This window comes from Neophocaena asiaeorientalis, unplaced genomic scaffold (assembly GCF_003031525.2).
Source record: "Neophocaena asiaeorientalis asiaeorientalis breed wild unplaced genomic scaffold, Neophocaena_asiaeorientalis_V1.1 scaffold160, whole genome shotgun sequence".
In the NCBI taxonomy this organism is placed as follows: Eukaryota; Metazoa; Chordata; class Mammalia; order Artiodactyla; family Phocoenidae; genus Neophocaena; species Neophocaena asiaeorientalis.
In genome coordinates, this window is record NW_020175675.1 from 59,217 (window position 1) to 79,792 (window position 20,576).

General features: G+C 38.7%; 1 protein-coding gene across 1 annotated transcript in view; it reads left to right on the forward strand.

Annotated features, from left to right (window-relative positions):
• The first annotated feature begins 609 nt into the window (after window positions 1-609).
• SPIN1 (spindlin 1) overlaps window positions 610-20,576 on the forward strand; it is a 42,290-nt gene continuing 22,323 nt past the window's right edge. The window contains exons 1-2 of the mRNA XM_024731937.1: window positions 610-822; window positions 16,894-16,942. Coding sequence (XP_024587705.1) covers window positions 771-822; window positions 16,894-16,942 — 101 coding nt within the window. The 5' untranslated portion in view covers window positions 610-770. The remainder of the gene's footprint in view (window positions 823-16,893; window positions 16,943-20,576) is intronic.

The window sequence follows — 20,576 nt, forward strand, 5'->3', positions numbered from 1 at the left end:
CGCTCTGGTTTCCTGAAGCTTGGGAGCAGAAAGGGAACTGCGAAGTCTTATTGGCTGTAATCCCTTCTTTTGCCCAAGGCTGCTGGTTTACTGACCATACCTCTAGCTGTGGCTCAGACTTGAAGTAGCTTCCAGTGTTGCCTCACCCTCCAGCTGTTGTTCCACCATGCACCTGCCACACCTCTGTTGCCCGCTCCAGTGCCTTGCTGGGTCTTTTTGTGTCCCATCAAGAATATGGGACCTGCCAGTCTAAATCTTTTCTGACATGCCAGTGTCTACCCTTTTCTGACTTTTGCCAGCAAAATGGATTGGCTGCCAGCAAAATGGGTTGGGATACAATGGGGGAAGCCGGAAGCCAGATGCTGTATTATGTTCAGTTGACCCGTGAGGAACTGCACTTTTCCTTGTTGAGGGGTCTAGTACCTCCTTTTCTCCTGCTTCTCTGTGTTGTCCTTGGCACCGAGGTCTGAGGAAGTAAAGTTAATTGCTTCCTGGCAAAGTGTATTTTAGCTGATGTTATGTTTAAAATTTGTCATGTTTGATGGCTTACTTGGAGTAGTTTGCTTTTGTGATGCTCTAGTAATGAACTATTATTTCACTGTCTTACAGAGTACTTTGGATTTCACGTATTTTTGCTGAACTTATTAAAAAAAAGCGCTTGGGATGATGGATTAACAAGAACATTGAAATTCTGTGAAAACTTTCAAATTGGAGCATACTGAATTTTCACCCTAGTCCAGCAGCTCTGCTGCTCACTTAAATACAGATGAATGAAGACCCCATTCGGGAAGACACCTGGCCAGCGGTCCAGAGCTGATGCAGGTAGGCAGTGCAGTTCTACACTTTAGTACAATAAATTTAAAACAGTTGTAAAAATGAGAAATGCTCTCATGTAATTCCTAGTGGTTTGCTATTCCTAAAGCTTTGTGATTTCCAGTATTTTAAACACATACACATGTGAAAGAAACAGGTTTAGGTTTTTGAAAGGTAGGGATCATATTAATTTTTTTTTCCTGTGGTCTCTTGCAGTAAGTTATAGATGTCCAGTAAATACAGCAAGTGAATTGTAAATACTTGTAGGATTATAGTAAACAAAGGATTTATCATTTGTTTTTGAAAGAAGATGTGAAAGTGAGATGACTAGCTGAGTATTAGATTTAGTGAGATTTAGGATATTTATAGGGAAAAAGGTAAGCTCAGTTTTTTGTGTATTTATTTGAAAGAACTTTACTGGAATGAAATGTATGGAAATGAAATGAATATTTAATAGAAATTAATTTTTATTTTTGTGGCACACAGCCGATACTAGAAGTTTAGACTTTGCATGATTTTTGTCCACCCTAAAAACAAAGGTTAAAAATCTTATAGGCTACAAAATAAAATAGGTAAGTAGTATTTTCTTTAAGATTTATGTTTTTCTCCATTCCAGAAATACATTTGAATATTGGAAAAAACCTGTCATAACATATTAAGGTTCTTTGATAAATGAATCTGAGAATTCTAGGAAAATTACTATTAATCTTACAAGTGGTTGCTATGTGATTTAGAATTTATTTTATTTATTAACTGTAGTGTTTGGAATTCCTTTGTAGAAGAGCCACAGGGATTAAGATTTTTAAGTTTCTCTTTTCTCTTTGATTTTAGTTCCTCTCTTGTAAAGATAATATTGATTTAACTGTTAAATATTTGTCAGTAAGATTAACTTGCAGTAGTGGTGACTGACTGAAGTATAAGTCACCTGAGAGGTTACTATTTAAATTCCAACCGGCTCATCAGCTCTGTCCTGCTCTTTTATTAGCTGTATAAACGTTGGTGCATTTTGTATCTTCTTAAGCTTTGATTTTTCTCATCTAAACAATGGGACTGTTATGGTATGTATCTATTGGGGTTATTATGAAGAATAAATGTGTTTATGTTGTCAGGTGTTTAGGTAGGTGCCTGGCACATTATAGCTGCTCTGCAAAAAGCATTTTTTTTTTGTTGATCATACTGTTTGTAACGAAATATTTATTCCATCTCATTAGTTGCAAAAATTGCTGTCAAGTTTTTGTTGATCAGTGAACACCCCATGTTTCTGTCATTTGAAATAGTAATTCGTACCCTCAAGTTCTTTTTATGCACACCATTCTAAATTCAGCACTCCTATTTTCTTCACTGATTTAGTCATATTCTTAGCAGAAAGAATTGATTAAAGTGATGTGTAGTATGGTATAAGTAATTGAAGGAGCTAAACCAAGAGATGTTACTGTTAAGGGAGAGATTGTCTGATACTAGCCAGTTCTTTGATCTTATATTTTCTAACTCTTTGATATTTTTTAGAGCATATGGCATAGTGCTAAAGACAAAGTAGGTACTCTGTAAATTCTAATCAGCCTATTGTTGAATATTTTAACATATGAAACCCTGGGGTCATTTATTGTTTTTCACTGTTGTGTATTATACTCTATTTTAGAGAGATACTGATCCCTTGATCAGTATTACTTATAAACTAGTCTTAATCATTTTCCCTGTTAACATAGACAAAGGCTTTGTTACTTTTAAATCCCTGTATCAGTAACAAATGTGCCCATTTACAAATAAAGAAAATTCACACACAAAGGGGGTTTCTTTTTCTCATGCAGCAAGAAGCCCAAATAGGCATTCCAGAGTTGATATGGTGGCTCGGCTATGCCCTTAGTTTGGTGCCATCTGAAAGGCTAAAGTGGGGGCCTTCAGTGGATAAGGCTCCTAGGATGTTTCTCTTCCTCTGTGGGCCATTGTGTAGCTGGACTTACTACATGAAGGCTCCCGGAGCAAGTATCCCAAGAGAAACAGGCACAGTGGTATGGTCTCTTCTCTTGGAGCCTTGGAAGTCATACAGGTTCACTTCTGTTGCATTTTGTTCATTGAAGCAGTCTCAGAGGTCTGCCCAGGTTCAAGGGAGTGGGCATGTACTCTGCTCCATGGGAGAAGTGTCAGAATTGTGGTCATGTTTTAAAACCACCACAGTGAGCAATTCCTAATACCTGACAGTGCTTGACATTAGGGTGTGAGTGATCAATAAAAATTTGAAAATTGAATTTTCTACATTCTCTTTATGTACCTAGTTCAACATATTAGGGATTTCTTTTTTTTAAATTAATTAATTATTTAATTTTTGCTGCGTTGGGTCTTTGTTGCTGCGCACGGGCTTTCTCTAGTTGCGGCGAGCGGGGGCTACTCTTCTTTGTGGTGTGCGGGCTTATTGTGGTGGCTTCACTTGTTGAGGAGCATGGCCTCTAGGTGCACAGGTTTCAGTAGTTGTGGCACGTGGGCTCAGTAGCTGTGGCTCATGGGCTCCTGTAGAGTGCAGGCTCAGTAGTTGTGGCACATGGGCTTAGTTGCTCTGCGGCATGTGGGATCTTCCTGGACCAGGGCTCGAACCCATGTCCCCTGCATTGGCAGGCAGATTCTTTAACCACTGTGCCACCAGGGAAGTTCCAGGGATTTCTATTTTTTAAATAACTTAGGTTTATTTATACAAATGTGTTGGAATTTAATTGGTTACTAAAGTGGTAGTTTATATATACCTAATGACGTTCGGAAGCAAGTCCTTTTTTACAGTAAAGCTTTTTTCATATTTTTTTTTTCCTGTAAAGTTAGCCTCCATTTTTACTAGTTTACCAAAGGTTGCAAATTTTCTCCTTTTATGACATTATACTGATAGGTACAGGGAATGGTAGTAATAGATATCCATGTGCCTAATACTCAGATTAACAACTATTTTTGCTATATTCAAATATTTTTAAAACCTTGATTTTACTTTTATCAAATCAATAAAAATTCATGGGTGAAATGTCAAGTAGTGCCGAAGACTTATATCAAAAAGTAGGCACTCCATTCATTTTGATGTTTACCTTCAAAATTTGTAAATGAGTACACAAATTTCTCTTGATCTGAAAAATTTAGATATGTATTGAAACCTGTGGAGGATGACGGCTTTTTCACGTAACATCTTTTTTCTCCCGTTAACCTTTTTTTTTAATAACGATGTCAATATTTAATTTTTTTTATTGAAATAAAGTTAACTTACAATGTTGGGTTAGTTTCAGGTATACAACAAACAGATTCAGTTGTGTATGTATACATGTACATATGTATGTATTATTTTTCAGATTCTTTTCCATTATAGGTTATTAACAAGATATTGATTATATTGGGACTTCCCTGGTGGTCCAGTGGCTAAGACTCCACGCACCCAGTGCGGGAGGCCTGGGTTCGATCCCCGGTCAGGAAACTAGATCCCACATGCTGCAACTAAGAGTTTGCATGCCACAACTAAAAGATCCCACCTGACACAACTGAGGATCCTGTGTGCTGCAACGAAGATCCTGACTGCCGCAACTAAGACCTGGCATAGACAGACAGACAGATAGACAGACAGACAGATAAATGAGATTTTTTTTTTTTAAAAAAGATAGTGAGTATCATTCTATCTGCTATGCAATAGGTTCTTGTTGTTTACCTATTTTATATATAGTAGTGTGTATATGTTAAGCCCAAACTCCTATTTTATCCCCCTCCCCCATTATGTCTCCTTTGGTAACCATAAGTTTGTCTTCTATGTCTGTGAGTCTATTTCTGTTTTGTAAGTAAGTTCATTTGTGTCATTTTTTTAGATTCCACATATAAGTGATAGCATATGATACTTTTCTTTGCTTCAGTTAGTATGATAATCTCTAGGTCCATACATGTAGCTGCAGATGGCATTATTTCATTTATTTTTTTATGGCTGAGTAATATTCCTTTGTATATACATACCACATCTTCTTTATCCATTCATCTGTTGACGGATATTTAGGTTACTTCCGCGTCTTGGCTATTATAATTAGTGCTGCTACAAATATTGGGGTGCATGGGTTGCAGTATCATATGGTAGCTCTGTTTTTAGTTTTTTAAGGAACCTCTATACTGTTCTCCATAGTGGCTGTACCAGTTTACATTCCCACCAACAGTGTAGGGAGGGTTCCTTTTTCTCCTTTCTCCACACCCTCTCCAGCATTTATTATTTGTAGACTTTCTGATGATAGCCATTCTGACTGGTGTGAGGTGATACCTCATTGTACTTTTGATTTGCAGTTCTCTAATTAATGCATGTTGAGCCTCTTCTAATGTGCCTGTTGCCCATCTGTATGTCATCTTTGGAGAAATGTCTGTTGAGGTCTTCTGCCCTTTTTTTTTAGATGTTGGGGGTAGGAGTTTATTAACTATTTATTTTTGCTGTGTTGGGTCTTCATTTCTGTGCGAGGGCTTTCTCTAGTTGTAGCAAGCAAGGACCACTCTTCATTGCCGTGCGCAGGCCTCTCACTATCGCGGCCTCTTGTTGTGGAGCACAGGCTCCAGACGCGCAGGCTCAATAGTTGTGGCTAACGGGCCTAGTTGCTCCGCGGCATGTGGGATCCTTCCAGACCAGGGCTCGAACCTGTGTCCCCTGCATTAGCAGGCAGATTCTCAACTACTGTGCCACCAGGGAAGCCCTGCCCATTTTTTGATTGGGTTGTTTTTTTGATATTAAGCTGTATGAACTATTTGTGTATTTTGAAAATTAATCCCTTGTCAGTAGCATCATTTGCAGCAATTTTCTCCCAGTCCGTGATTGTCTTTTTTCATTTTGTTTATGGTTTCCTTTGCTATGCAAAAGCTTTTAAGTTTAATTAGGTCCCATTTGTTTATTTTTGCTTTTATTTCCATTACCGTAAGAGACAGATCCAAAAAAATACTGCTGTGATTTATGTCAAAGAGTGTTCTGCCTATGTTTTCCTCTAGGAGTTTTGTAGTATCCAGTCTTACATTTAGGTCTTTAATCCAGTTGAGTTTATTTTTGTATATGGTGTTAGAGAATGTTCTAATTCCATTGTTTTACATTTAGCTGTCCAGTTTTCTCAGCACTACTTATTGAAGAGACTGTCTTTTTTCCACTGTATATTCTTGCCTCCTTTGTCGTAGATTAATTGACCATCAGTGCGTGGGTTTATTTCTGGGCTTTTTATCATGTTCCATTGATCTCTATGTCGGTTTTTGTTTCAGTACCGTACTGTTTTGATTACTGTAGCTTTGTAGTACAGTCTGAAGTCAGGGAGCATGATTCCTCCAGCTCTGTTCTCCTTTCTCAAGACTGTTTTGGCTATTGGCAGTCTTCTGTGTTTCCATACAAATAAAATTTTTTGTTGCAGTTATGTGAAAAAGGCCATTGGTAATTTGATAGGCATTGCATTGAATCTGTAGATTGCCTTGGGTAGTATGGTCATTTTAACAATATTGATTCTTCCATTCCAAGAACACAGTATATCTTTTGTCTTCAATTTCTTTCATCAGTGTCTTACAGTCTTTGGAGTGCAGGTCTTTTGCCTCCTTAGGTGGGTTAATTTCTAGATACATTCTTTTTGATGCAGTGGTTAATGGGATTGTTTCCTTAATTTCTTTCTGATATTTTGTTTTTAGTGTATACAAATGCAAACGATTTCTGTATATTAATTTTGTATCCAGCAACTGTCAAATTCATTGATGAGTTCTACTAGTTTCCTGGTAGCATCTTTTAGGACTTTCTATATATAGCATCATGTCATCTGCAAACAGGGACAATTTTACTACTTCTTTAGCCTTCTAAGTTTTGGCTAAAATGGTACTTACTGTTTCTATCATGATTACTACATAAGTACTGAACTTTTGAGCCAAGTAATGCAGTATGATTATTTTTTTCTGCACATTTTTCCTGGAGTTTAGTGATTGCTTTAGTTTTTTTCTATTTCTTTAAGTTTCTTTGCAAGTTGAAGTCTTTTAAACCCTCCAACAGCTTTATAAAGCTCCTCTCAGTATAATTTCCTGCATGCCAAATCCATCTGTCCGTGTTTTTCTTAGAGGATTTTTTCCTAGTGCCTTCTGTCCTTTTCTCATCTGTTGATTATTCTCTCGACCTGCTGCAACATTGTCATCCTTGGAATTTCTTTTTCCTCTTTTGTATGTTAGATTCTCCTTTCCTCCTGGTTCCCATGCATTTTGTCTCTTAGTGTGTACTCTTGCCTGGGTAAAGCATGTACGTCTTCAAAAGTTTCAAGAGTAGGCAGTGAATGAGTTGATTGTTAAAGCTGCAAGTGGAATGTATAGTGATTCATTCATATTCTTTACTTTCCACTTCTCAGATTTCCTGAAATTGTCTCTAATAAGAATTTTTTAAAATGCACATAGAAGATGGAAGGTTTTTTGGACCTTGTATCAACATTGTTATTATTCTACTCTCATGCTTTATATTTGGCAGGGAAAAGATTCTAGGTTGGAAATAACTTTTTCTTTCAGAATTTTCCAGGCATTGCTCCATTCATTGTCTTTGAGATCCAGTGTTGCTATTTGGGGAAGTTGTATGCCATTTTCATTTCTGAACCTTTGTATGTGTCCAGTGGTTTTTTTCCCCTCTTCTCTAGAAACTTATTTTTTTTAATTTTTTTAAATTTATTTATTTTTGGCTGCATTGGGTCTTTGTTGCTGCGTGTGGGCTTTCTCTAGTTGCGGCGAGCAGCGGCTACTCTTCGTTGCGGTGTGTAGGCTTGTCATTGCAGTGGCTTCTCTTGTTGTGGAGCACAGGCTCTAGGTGCGTGGGCTTCACTAGTTGTGGCATGCGGGCGCAGTAATTGTGGATCATAGGCTCTAGAGCGCAGGCTCAGTAGTTGTGGCACATGGGCTTAGTTGCTCCACGACATGTGGGATCTTCCCAGACCAGGGCTCGAACCCGTGTCCCCTGCATTAGCAGGTGGATTCTTAACCACTGTGCCACCAGGGAAGCCCCTGTAAGTTGCATTCTTAAAAAGCCTTTCTTGAATTAGCTCTGCCTCTTATGATTGTCTTAGTGTCTCTTTGCTTTTCGTCTCTATTTGTGAATGTTTTCTCTTGTGAATGTTTTCTTTAGAGATGGATTTTCAGATTTCCTGCTTGTATGATGAGAGTATTTAATACCTCTCAGATTTCCTGATTTCTCCCTTAAAGTTATAAAGTCATACTCTTTTTCTGTTTGTTGAAGTGGCACCCCCCCAGAGACGACTGCTGGTCATGTAAAGCCAGGCTAATTAAAATTGCTGATCAACAGGGAGACTGTCACCTTGACAGCCTCCCAGGGAAATTTCACAAGAGGGAAAGGTGCTCACAGGGGAGGAATGAGTGAGTTAATAGGATTGGAGGCAATGAGTGTGGTGTGTAGGGGGATTGGTATTTTTAATCCAAATGAGTTGCTGGAACAGACATTGGTCTTTATCCTTGGAACATCTGAGTCCATGCAAAGTTAAGTCAAAAGTTGGTTATTTTGGAACATGTGTCTGAATGAGCTTGTTAAAACACTTTGAGTGTATATAGTTTTACTTGCCTGTCATGGTTTAGTACAATTTAAGTAGTGGTTTGGTGAGTCATTGAACAGTTTATTTTGTAAATTAGGCTTTTTTCCTCATTTCAATCAACAAATAGATGCAGCTCCCTAATAAAGGGTCTTGTTCTGTTTTCCACTGGAAAATCTGTGATCCTCAGATGGGTGATATAACCCACCATTGACAACTAACTGACATTGGTGCCCAGTGAATATATACACACCTACTTACTCTTCTGTTATTTGCTTCTTCCACTTAACAGTATGTATAGGTGACCTCTTCTTAGCAGTATGTAGAGAAATTGCTCATGACTCTTTACAACTGAACAGTATTCCATTGTGCAGGTGTACCAAATTAGTTTGTTCAGTAGTCAGTTATTTGGACATTTAGGTTGTTTCTACTCTTCTGCTATTAGAAATAATAACTGCAATGAATAGCCTTGTCCATTTGTCTTGCCAATGCCATTAGGATAGATTTCTAGAGGTAGAACTGAATCAGATCTTAAATGTGTATGTAATTCTGTGAGATGTCACCAGATTCCCCTCAACGGGCTCTGTACTGTTTTGCATTCCTATTAGCAAGTAATATGTGTTTCTCACAGAGTCTCACCAGCGTTGTATGTTGTCAGCAGTGTAGATTTTTGTCCATCTGATGGGTGGGAATGGTATCTCTGTAGTTGTATGCGTGAGGCTGCATATCTTGTGTTACTTGTAAATGCCTCTTTGACCTTTTTCTGTTCTTATCTCACCCATTTTTTCTTCTCTACTTTCAGAACCTCTTTTAATGTCAGAGATATTAACTTTTGTCTGTGGTATGAGTAATTTATCTTATACTCTCTGTTGTGTGGAGTCAGCTTCTTGGAGAAAATCATCCTTGAGTCCCTTGTCTCTTGCTCCCATCTGTATGGGTCTCTTAGCCTACTTCTCAGAAGCTGCGCTGAACTTCTAACATGGTTTCTCAGATCCTCTGTGTTTACAGTGCTTTTCTCTCAGTTTCTGGAGTATCCTCCAATAATTCTGAGAGAAGATTTGTTTAAGGTTTAAATTTTGAGCCCGTACATGACTGTAAATGCCAGTTGGTAATTTATCTGGTTACAAGTTCTGTATTCAAAATAATTTTACCTCAGTTTTGAAGGCATCACTTACCTCTTGTTGTCTAGCCCAGTGTTGATGGTCAAAGAATAAGTCTAGTACCTCTTTATTTTTTTTAAAGAATTAAAAAAATAGACTATTTTTGTAGAGCAGTTTTAAGTTATAGCAAAATTGAGCGGAGGGTACAGTGATTTCTCATATACCCCCCATCTCTCCCCAGTGTTCCCCAGTAGCAGCATCCCACACTCAATTATATATGTGTTACCAATGAAGGTACTACATTGACACATCAGCATCATCCTAAGTCTGTAGTTTACCTTAGTGTTCACTCTTGGTGTTGTATGTTCTGTGGGTCTTGACAAATGCATAATGACACAAATCCACCATTATAGTATCATACAGAATGGGTTCACTGCCCTGAAAATCCTGTGTTCCAACTATTCATCCCTACCTCCCTCTTAACCCTTGGCAACCACTGACCTTTTATTGTCTCCATAGTTCTGCCTTTCCCAGAATATCATATAGTTGGAGTCATAAAATTCCTTCATGGCTTGATAGCTTTTTTTTTTTCAGTACTGAATAATATTCTGTTGTCTGGATATAGTACCAGTTATTTATCCGTTCACCTACTGAAGGGCATCTTGTTGCTTGCTTCCAAGTTTTGGCAATTATGTATAAAGCTCCTATGAACATCCATGTGCAGGCTTTTATGTGGATGTAAGTTTTCACCTCCTTTGGATAAGTGCCAGGGAGGATAATTGCTGGATTATATGGTAAGAGTTTTGTGAGAAACTTCCAAATTTGGATTCCCACCGACAGTGAATGAGAATTCCAGTTGCTCCACATCCTCTCCAGCATTTGGTGTTATCAATACATATTTTGGATTTTCACCATTCTGATAGGTGTGTTTAGTGGTATCTCATTGTTTTGAGTTTGTATTTCCCTGATGACTTATAATATAGACCATCTTTTTATACTTTTATTTGCCATCTCTGTATCTTTGGTGAGGTGTAAAGGTTTTGGGTTCAATTTTTTTTTTTTTTTTTTTTTTGCGGTACACGGGCCTCTCACTGTTGTGGCCTCTGCCGTTGCGGAGCAACAGGCTCCGGACGCGGGCTCAGCGGCCATGGCTCACGGGCCCAGCCGCTCTGCGGCATGTGGGATCTTCCCAGACCGGGGCACGAACCCGTGTCCCCTGCATCGGCAAGTGGACTCTCAACCACTGCGCCACCAGGGAAGCCCTTTTGGTTCAATTTTTAAAAGTTGTTTAATCAGTTTGTTTTCTTATTGCTGAATTTTAAAAGTTCTCTTTATGTTATGGATAACAGTACTTTATCAGATATGTCTTTCCCAAATATGTTCTTATCGTCTTGACAGTGTCTTTCACAGAGCAAAAGATTTAAATTTTAATTAAGTCCAACTTATCAATTATTTCTTTCATGGATTTTGCCTTTGGCATTGTATCTAAAAGGTTCTCAACATAACTGAGGTTATCTAGATTTTCTCCTATGTTACCTTTTAGGAGTTTTATAGTTGATAGTTTTTTGTTTTACATTTAGGCCTGTGATCTGTTTTGAGTTCATTTTTGTGGTGGATATAAGATCTGTGTCTAAATTCATTTTTCTACATGTGGATGTCCAGTTGTTCCAGCACCATTTGTTGAAAACACTGTCTTTTCTCCATTTTATTGCCTTTGCTCATTTGTCAAAGAACAGTTAACTGTATTTATGGGTGACTATTTGTGGGCTCTTTATTCTGTTCCATTGATCTCTTTGTTCTTTCACCGATACCACACTGTCATGATTAGTGTAGTTATATAGCAAGTCTTGAAGTCAGGTAATGTCAGTCCTCCAGTTTTATTTTTCTGCTTCAATATCCTGTTGGCTATTTGTGTCTTTTGCCTCTCCATATAAACTTTAGAGTCAGTTTGTTGATAACCACAAAATAACTTGCTAGGATTTTGATTGGGATTGCATTTAATCTACAGATCAAGTTGGGAAGAGCTGACATCTTGACAGTGTTGGTTTTTCCTATCCATGAACATGGAATATCTGTCCATTTATATGGTTCTTTAATTTTTTTAGTCTTTGAGACTAAAAAGTGAAGCAGTCATAAAGTGCAATTATGAAGTTTATTGTGGGGTGACTTACACACAGGCAGGATCAGCTGGACGACCATCCATAGGTGTTTGCAGCTGCACTCCATACCACCAAAAGGAGTATAGGGGGATTTAAAGGAGCCAAAGCTAAAAATGGAATCTGATTACTAAGGGAGAAGCACACCCACACAGATGGGACTGGGGTTTTTCCTCCCCCCGCCAGGGGTCTCATGTCCACTAACCATCTGCATCAGCAAAATATACTCTCCCAGTTTTCATATCAGGTAAAGGCAAGGGTAAGAGTTGATAGGAAACTTACCTGCTTTGGGTGCATTTCTTGTGAATAAGCTCAAGCTCAGTCATGCAGAAAGGGGAGAGGGGGTGGGACTGAGGGCCTAAGAAGGAGTTGACAAAGAAGAGTCAGTGTGGTTCAGCCACTCAGAGCCCTTGGCATGTTATTCATAGTTATTTTAAGTTCTCAGTTGGATAATTCCAGCATCACTGCCATATCTGAGTCCGATTCTGGTATTTGCTCTGTCTCTTCAAACTGTGCCTCACAGTTTTTGATGAAAGCCAGACATGATATTCTGGGTAAAAGGAGCTCTGGTAAATGAGCCTTAAGTGATATGGTGGTGTGGTGTGGGAGGGAGAGATGCACTATGTAGTTCTGTGATGAGGTTTTAGTCTTCAGTGAGTCTGCCTCACCGGGCTGTGACCTTCACTTGTGCTCCTCAGTTTCCTCCCCTCTTGTGTCCTACAGGGTGGCTAGGGGGCTGAGCCTTGAAATACCTGTCACACCAGGGGACAGCTAGAGAGTTGGAGTTGGGTATTTCCCTTCCCTCTGGTCACTTAGGCCCTGATACAGTAAGGCTCCAATAAAATAGTTTCTCTCAAGGGCAGGCCTTATTAAGAACATAATACTTTGCTGTATTTCAAAAAGGGTACTTCTCCCTTCCCTCTGCTGAAAGCATAAGGGGGTTTTTCTCTGCTCTTCACTGTGAGAACCTGATGGTGCTTCTGGAGGTAAAACTTAAAAATATGTGGAGCCCCTTCCTTCCCATGACTAGGTCCCCTGGAGTTTTTATTTTTCAGACTTGTCCACATCAAGCCTCTAGCAGTTAGTCAATTGCCTTTCAGGTTTTCCTACCCAGGTACTGGTTCCTGCAGAGGATTCTGCTACCATGAATTGTGATTCTCTGTATCTGCTTGTCTGTGTCTCCAATTTTGGGGACAGTGATTCCTTGTAACCTCACTTCTCTCACCAATCTAAGAAGAGTTGTTGATTTTTCAGCTTGTTCAGCCCTTGTTAGGACAGAGTGATAACTTCCAAGCTCCTAACATACCGGACTGGAAATGGAAAGTTCTCTCTCTTCATTTATTTTAATTTTCAAGAGCTCTTGTTGTCCCTTTTTATAGCCACTTGTTCCCATTTTATGACTATAGTATCTTCAGTTTTCCTGAGGATACCAGTTCTTTTATTTAATCTTCGTAGGTCTTGGAACTACAAACAGTGATGCTTATTTTTATCTTTCTCATACCACTGGGTTTTTTGTTTGTTTTTTTGTTTTGTTTGACTATTGTTCATTGTCCATTCATACTTAAGAATTAAGGATTAATTACAAACGGCTTACCTTTTCTTGATTGATCAGAAGATTGTTTTTGTCACGGTACTCATCTAAATGGGAAAGTCAGCTTTGTGGGGAGTGTGGCGATGTCTGGGGCCTGTTAAGTGTCTAGGATGCAGGGAGCCGTGTGGGTGTTAGGCCGGGGGTGTACCAAATGCTAACGTCAGCTGCCCTTTCCTTGTATAGTTAGTGGTGAAGGGAAGGAGGGGATCCTGACACCAGGTACAATTCCAGTAGATCTTGATCGAATCCTGTATTTTCACGTCTACTTTTGCATTTTTTATATCGTTATACGCATCTGTTGTAAGCCATAGGGATGTTCCAGGGATGCTCTGGATAGATTTGCTCTCTGTTCAGTCTGTATCTCATCTTCATGTATGAGCTGCCCACTTCGTGCACTGTATATATATAAGCATGCTAGGTGAAAGTGGGGGAGAATGGCTCTCTGAGCAATTGGGGTAATGTCTCACTGTTTTTATCTATGAAGTAGAATGGACAATCTTACACAGACCAATTGACCATATATCTCCTTTTTCATTTAACTTCTTAGAATTGTAAATGTTATGTAAGTACAGAAATTTATGTCTAAAAATTGCATGTCTTAACGTAAAGCCAAGGAGAGAGAACTTTGCAGAAAACCCAGAAGCATTCTTCCTCCACCCAGGTGGATCTTGTTACTTAGCGTGAATTTTGATCAATATAGTAAGCATGCTTTTGCATCATTCCACACATATTGATAGATTGTTTTCATTTTCATATTTTTATTCAAAATATTTGAATTTTCTTTGTGATTTTGTGTTTGAACCATGAAGTTTTAGAAGATTGTTGTTTAATTTGCAAATACTGGGGTGTTTCCAAATACCTTGTTATTTATTTCTGACTTGATTCTGATATAGTTAGAGGACATACTTTGTATGATTTCACGTTATTTTAAGTGTATTGAGGGTTTGTATTCTGAGTAGCATATGGTGTATCTGGGTTAATGTCCCATGTGAACTTGGAAAAGATCTTTATTTTGACAATATTGGATTGGCATTCTGTAAATGTCAACTAAGCCTAGTTGGCTGTTTGTGACGTTCAGGTCTTTTATATCCTTTCTGATATTCCTAGCCACTTGTTATATCAATTACTGAGAAGCGTTCATATTTTTAAATACAATTATGAGTATGTCACTTTTCCTTGTGAATTCTGTCAGTTTTTGCTTTATATATTTCAGTGTTCTTTATTTATTTTATTTATTTATTTTTGGCTGCGTTAGGTCTTCGTTGCTGTGCGCAGGCTTTCTCTAGTTGCAGAGAGTGAGGGATACTCTTTGTTGTGGTACACGGGCTTCTCATGGTGGCTTCTCTTGTGGAGCATGGGCTCTAGGTGTACAGGCTTCAGTAGTTGCAGCACGTGGGCTCAAGAGTACAGGCTCAGTAGTTGTGGCATGTGAGCTTAGTTGCTCTGCGGCATGTGGGATCTTCCCGGACCAGGGATCGAACCCGTGACCTCTGCGTTGGCAGGCGGATTCTTAACCATTGCACCACCAGGGAAGTCCATATATTTCAGTATTCTATAATTAGGTTCATATACATGTAAGATTGTTATGGCTTCCCTTTCTTTGTTTTGTTTTGGTTTTTTGGCTGCACCGTCACAGCTTGTGGCGTCTTCATTCTCCCACCAGCGGTTGAACCCAGACCCTCGGCAGTGAGATCTTGGAGTCCTAACCACTGGACCACCAGGGAACTCCCTGGTATGGCTTCTTGATTGATCCTTTCGTCATTTTGGAATGTCCTTTTTGATCCCTGATAACTTTGTCCTGAAGTTACTTTGTCTGATGTTAATAATCATCTCTTCCTTCTTTATATGGTCTCTTAATTGATTCATTTAGACTATGTTTAATGAAATTATCAATATTGTTGGGGTTGGAAAGATTTTTGCTATCTATAGTATTCTGAATCCACAGGTAGGTTATTTTGTTTATCTTAGCAGCACCTTAAAGATTTATTCCACTGTTTTCTGGCTTACATTGTTTCTGACAACAAATCTGGAGCTAGTATTTTCTGTTTCCCTAAGTTTAAGGTGTCTTTATTCTTTGTCTGCTTAAAATATTTTATTTATCATTGGTTTTCAGAAATTTGATTAGGATGTGCCTTGGTGTGGTTTTTTCCTTTGTCTTTATCTTACTTTGGCTTCATTGAGCTTGTTGACTCCATGGTTATGTACTTACCACATCTGGAAAACTTTCTGCCATTATTTTTGTCAGACTTTTTCTTCCTTCACCCCTTGGTCCTCTCTTTCATGGAGTGCATTTCATTTATGTTGGGCTAGTTGATATTGTCCTACAAGTCACTGAGGCTGTTTGTTTCCCCCAGTTTTTTCCTTTGTGTTCTGTTTTAGATATGTTCTACTGCCATGTCTCACATTCACTGGTTTTTTATCTGTGGGGTCTAATCTGCTGTTAATCATATCCAGTGATTTTTTTTTCTTTCATTTTGGATCATGTATTTTTCACCAGTTTCATTTATTTATTCTCTTCTCCCCACCCCACCCCCATTTTTCTATTTTAAGTGTTTTTGTCTTCCTTTAGCTATTTGATCATAGTTGTTAATAGTTCTTTTAACATCCTTGCCTGCTAATTACATCGTTTTGGTAAAAACCCGCTTGGTTATGGGGTTACAGTCTGCCGCTTTTCCACAGGTCTAATAATTTTAGTTGGGGTGTTGGACATTTGAAGTGTGTTGTGGAGCACTGGGTTTTATTGATGTCCTTTAATGAATATTGGAGTTTGTTTTGGCAAGCAGGTGCTAGGATAGGTCTATAGCAGCTTTTCTTCTTAGGGCTACTTCATCCTTCTGGTTAACGGATTATCTTTTTATGGTTTTTACTGACTGCCCTGTGTGTTCAGAGAGGTGGCTAGATGGACTTTGAACAACCCTCATGCCTTTGCAGGTTAATATCTAGCCAGACTTAAGACCACCCCTCCCCTTCCAGATGTTTGGAGCTCCCTCTGAGATCTCTCTCCTTGCCAGCACTCAGATCCACAACTCCCAGCCACCTCTCCCTCCGCAACTCCCATCTGACTCTCAGTGTAGCAGAACCACAGTGTTCTTGGTTTTCCCTTCATGAACCATCATCCACAAGTTGTTATCGGGATGCACTTGGTTGGTGTGGGGACCTCTGCATGGGTTTTCTGCTCCCTGGTTCCATAGTCCTCTGCTGCCTGTTGTCCTGATATTTGGATCCAGATGTGTCATATCTCTTGTCCCATTTTCTAGTTGTTTGTGGCAGGAAGACAAGTTCTGTACCTTTTAGTTCTTTATGACTAGGATTGTCATTTTTTGTTGCAGTTTTTGTCCGTGTGATTTTGGTTTTGTTTTATGGCTGATTTAGGGAGATAAACTGCTGTCTCTGTCATTTTATCTTCCCAGAATCCCTTATATCTCCTATTTAAAAGATAAGTGAACAAATGGTTTTGTTACATGTTGGCTGTTTGTGGGTTTTTTTGGCCACGGCTTGTGGTTTGTGGGATCCTAGTTCCCCAAACAGGTATCAAACCTGGACCCTCGGCAGTGGAAACGCAGAGTCCTAACCATAAACCACCAGGGAATTCTCTTGTGGTTTATTTTAACTTCATACTTTATATAGCAGTTTTTCATAAGTTAACTTTTTCCTGAGTTTGAACTATTTTTTATTCAGTTTTCGTTGACTCACACTCACTTCTCTTTTAGGCCATGCTGGTGTATCTGCAAGCATGATGAAGAAACGGACATCCCACAAGTAAGCAATTCTGAAACTTGCCTTTTTAGATAGCAAACTGTGGCCTTTGGTTACATGAGATATGAGGTCATCTATGTGAGGCTCTCTCCGTGTATGAGCAGGTCTTGCCTCACAGGAGCCAGCGTCACATATAGCCTTGCTGCATGCTGAGTAGTGGTGTGCTATCTAATCCCTGTGCATTGAGGACCTGGCTAGCACTCTGCCAGGCACACTCACTTCTTTATAAGATTTTCAAATGAATGAGGAGCTTGTAATTTAGAGAAAGCATAAGTATGTTGAAAGATAATTTTAAGTGACAAATGTGTTATAAATCCTAAATTCTATAGGTACTAGAGAGTAGAAGCAACTTTTTTCCTCCCTGAAATCTTCTTTTGTGTGTAATGTAGTTATGTCCAAAAAGAAAATTGAGATACTATCTTAAATAACAATATCCACTGGTACTGTATTTTATTTAATAGATTTTACAAGTATCCACAGTATCCACTACTGTGCAGTAGTGACAGCTACTGCACCATGGAACCCTCTCTAACAAATCAGTTATGATTGTATGAGTCTTAATCGTGGATTGTTAAATATGGAAGACTCTCCTTGACCCTAGCACCTCCTAAGACTCTCCCCATAGCAATTATTTTCAAATTACTCATATTGAAATGCTTGTACCTCTTGGTCACCGCACTGTAGTGGTCAAAGAGTGTGAGTCCTCGGGGCTTTTGTGGAAAGTTTGGATGAATAAAGGTGCCTTTTAGTAATTGTTGGTGATTAAACTAAATATGTCTCTACTTAAATGAATACTTGTATATGTAATGTAAATATTTGTGATATTCAGTTTAAGAAATGACTTGGAAAGTAAAAATATGAAGATAAGGCAAGTCCTGAGGTTTGATAAAGCGTTTCTCAAATTTCATTTATTTGCCCATCACCTTCACATCTTCTGCCATATCTAGTAATCTGATAATTTATGTACTATATCTCCACTAATTATCATATCATTACCATAAATGGTACACCACCTCTTGGCACAAATAGAAGGTAATGAAAAAAAACTTAAATACAGTGGGAAATGAAAGTAAATTACACATTAACTTTGCAAAACCGGAACTCTTCATCTTTTTTCCCCTAAAACACAAGGCTTGAATACCTACCTGTTCAATTTTTGAAGTTCATATGTGTACAGCTAAAAGGTTTCTCATCCTGTATGTTGTATGATACAGGGAACTTGATCTAGTGCTTTAATATGAGGTGTGCTTGTCTCACTTAAAGGGTAGACGTTTTGAACATATTAAAAGGGAGAAGTTGAAATGAAAGGAAAAGTTATCGGTCATTTTCCTATTTTTTCTAATCTCAGTGCAAATTTGAAGATGGGTGGGATGGAAAAAAACTGAAAAGTTTCCACATTTCACAAGTGAAAGGTGTTAATAGTTGTCCTTGGAAGGGTGAGTGGGAATAATGGCTGTTGGAGAGGCTGGCCTTGGAGTGGGAAGCCCCACTGGCTCAGCTGTGGGCGTTACCAAGTTCCCTCATGTGCCTGGTGCTCTGCTTAACTCATGTAAAGTCATGGTGTTGGACTAGAACAACAAGGTTTTCAGCTTTTTATCATAGAATCCTTTCTACAGATGAAGTGTTTATAGCAAACAAATATAAGAAAGCAGAACTGGAGCCTCACTCTCCTTGCCTGCCCCCATTGTGGCTCTCCAGAAAGTAAGGCACTCGGGACTCCTCATGTGCAGCCACTGACCCGTGGTCATGCCTCCTCTCGCTTCCCGTCTTGGAATAGGGAGACTGAGCAATAATAACTCCATGTGCAGATGCCTCTGCTTGCTTGAGAGAGTCACAGGAACTCCCAGGAAACAAATGCTGGCAGAGCCACCGTCCTGAGAACGGCACCTCCCGTCCCCGTGGGTGCTAGGGGATTCAGGTAATAGGTCTCCAGTGCTTGGAGCAGTACCTCTGCACCCAGAAATGTTGTGTAGCTGAGTCTTGTTCTCATTTTTTAAAGTAAATAGAAACACACTTTTGTACTTCTTGCGGGCTAGGGTCCTTGGTGTGTTTGGGGGACAAGCTGGTGGACAAGCCTTTCCTGGCTTCCCAGGAGGTTATTTGGGAAATCTGCACTGAAGTTACATCTTGAAGGGAAGTGTAGTTGGGGGACATGTAAGGTGAATTTAGCTACAGTGATTCTTTGTTTTAGTTTTCAAATGTAAATCTGGCTCTTTTCTTCCTAATTGGAATAGTGGATAGATTTACATTTCAGGGTACTGTTGGAAGGTATGACTGGGCTTTGGTGTATTTCCTACTAATGTACATTTAGAAAATGGATCATGAGCTGTTACATGCTAAGTTGAGGATTTCCAGGGAATGTTTTCCTTTCATTTTATAAGATACCAATACTAGTATCTTATAAAACTGTCACTGTGATCCTCCTCCTTGTGTCCCTGGTGTAGTCTCATTTAGTGTTCATGGCATCCCTGTCAGGTAGGGATCATGAATTCTTCCGTGCACAGAGAGATTAAGTAACTTGTCTGAGGTCATACGTATAAGAAGTGACTGAGCTAGGATTCAGAAATAGGACAGTCTGATTCTAAAGCCCATATTAACTACCACATTCTATTTCCTGAACTGTATGTTTTGTTGTCTCATATCTGAAAAATATATTATTTCTGTCCTAAACACACAGACTAGATAACAGTTGGAGCAAGCATCTAAATGATCCATGGTATTGACAATCTTAAATTGGTCAAATATGTAATACTTTTTAATCAATTTGCCAATAACTGTTATTAACACCAGTGAAAGTGACTAGTGCTTTGGAAGACCCTTGAGGCATTTGGATGTTTGCCATGGACATCTCTGATATCCTCAGGGTGTACACTGTGTAGACAAAATAATGAAAAAACCATAGTGATTTGGATGGAAAACTTGACTTTCTCCATCTTGTTTTTATATTGCCAGTTTAAGCTGGGAATGACCGTATCAGCTGTAGAACTTTTATCAAGCAACAAGTACTAGAGAAGCAGTTTTTTCTCTCTCGACTTGCTGGTATGCATTTTGCAGAAAGATAATTATTTGCCTTAATAGTTTCTTTTGAAATCTGCTGGAACACAAAGTCAGGAAACTTCTGTTATCTCACAATACTAAATAGAATAAGGAAAGAGGTCAGTAATTAATTCATACACCAAAGTACATGGTGTGTGGCAGTCATTTACTGGTTCATAGTAGAATTGTAATGGTTGAAAATTTAACTTGAAGAAGTATGGTGCCTTTAAATATTGACTATAAAAGTAAGATATTTACTGATGAGAAACAGTAGTCAACTTAAGTCAATAAGGGAGTCTAGATAAAAGATGAAAGGTCTTAAAACAGATTTTTTTTTAATTGGGGTATAGTTGATTTATATTATGTGAGCTTTAGGTATACAACATAGTGATTCACAATTTTTAATGATTATACTCCATTTATAGTTATTATAAAATATTGGCTATATTCCCTGTGCTGTACAATATATCCTTGTAGTTTATTTATTTTATACATAGTAGTTTGTACCTCCTAATCTCCTATCCCTATTTTTCCCCTCCCACTTCCCTTTCCCTATTGGTAACCACTAGTTTGTTCTTAGGAATTCTTTTCTTGATGACCA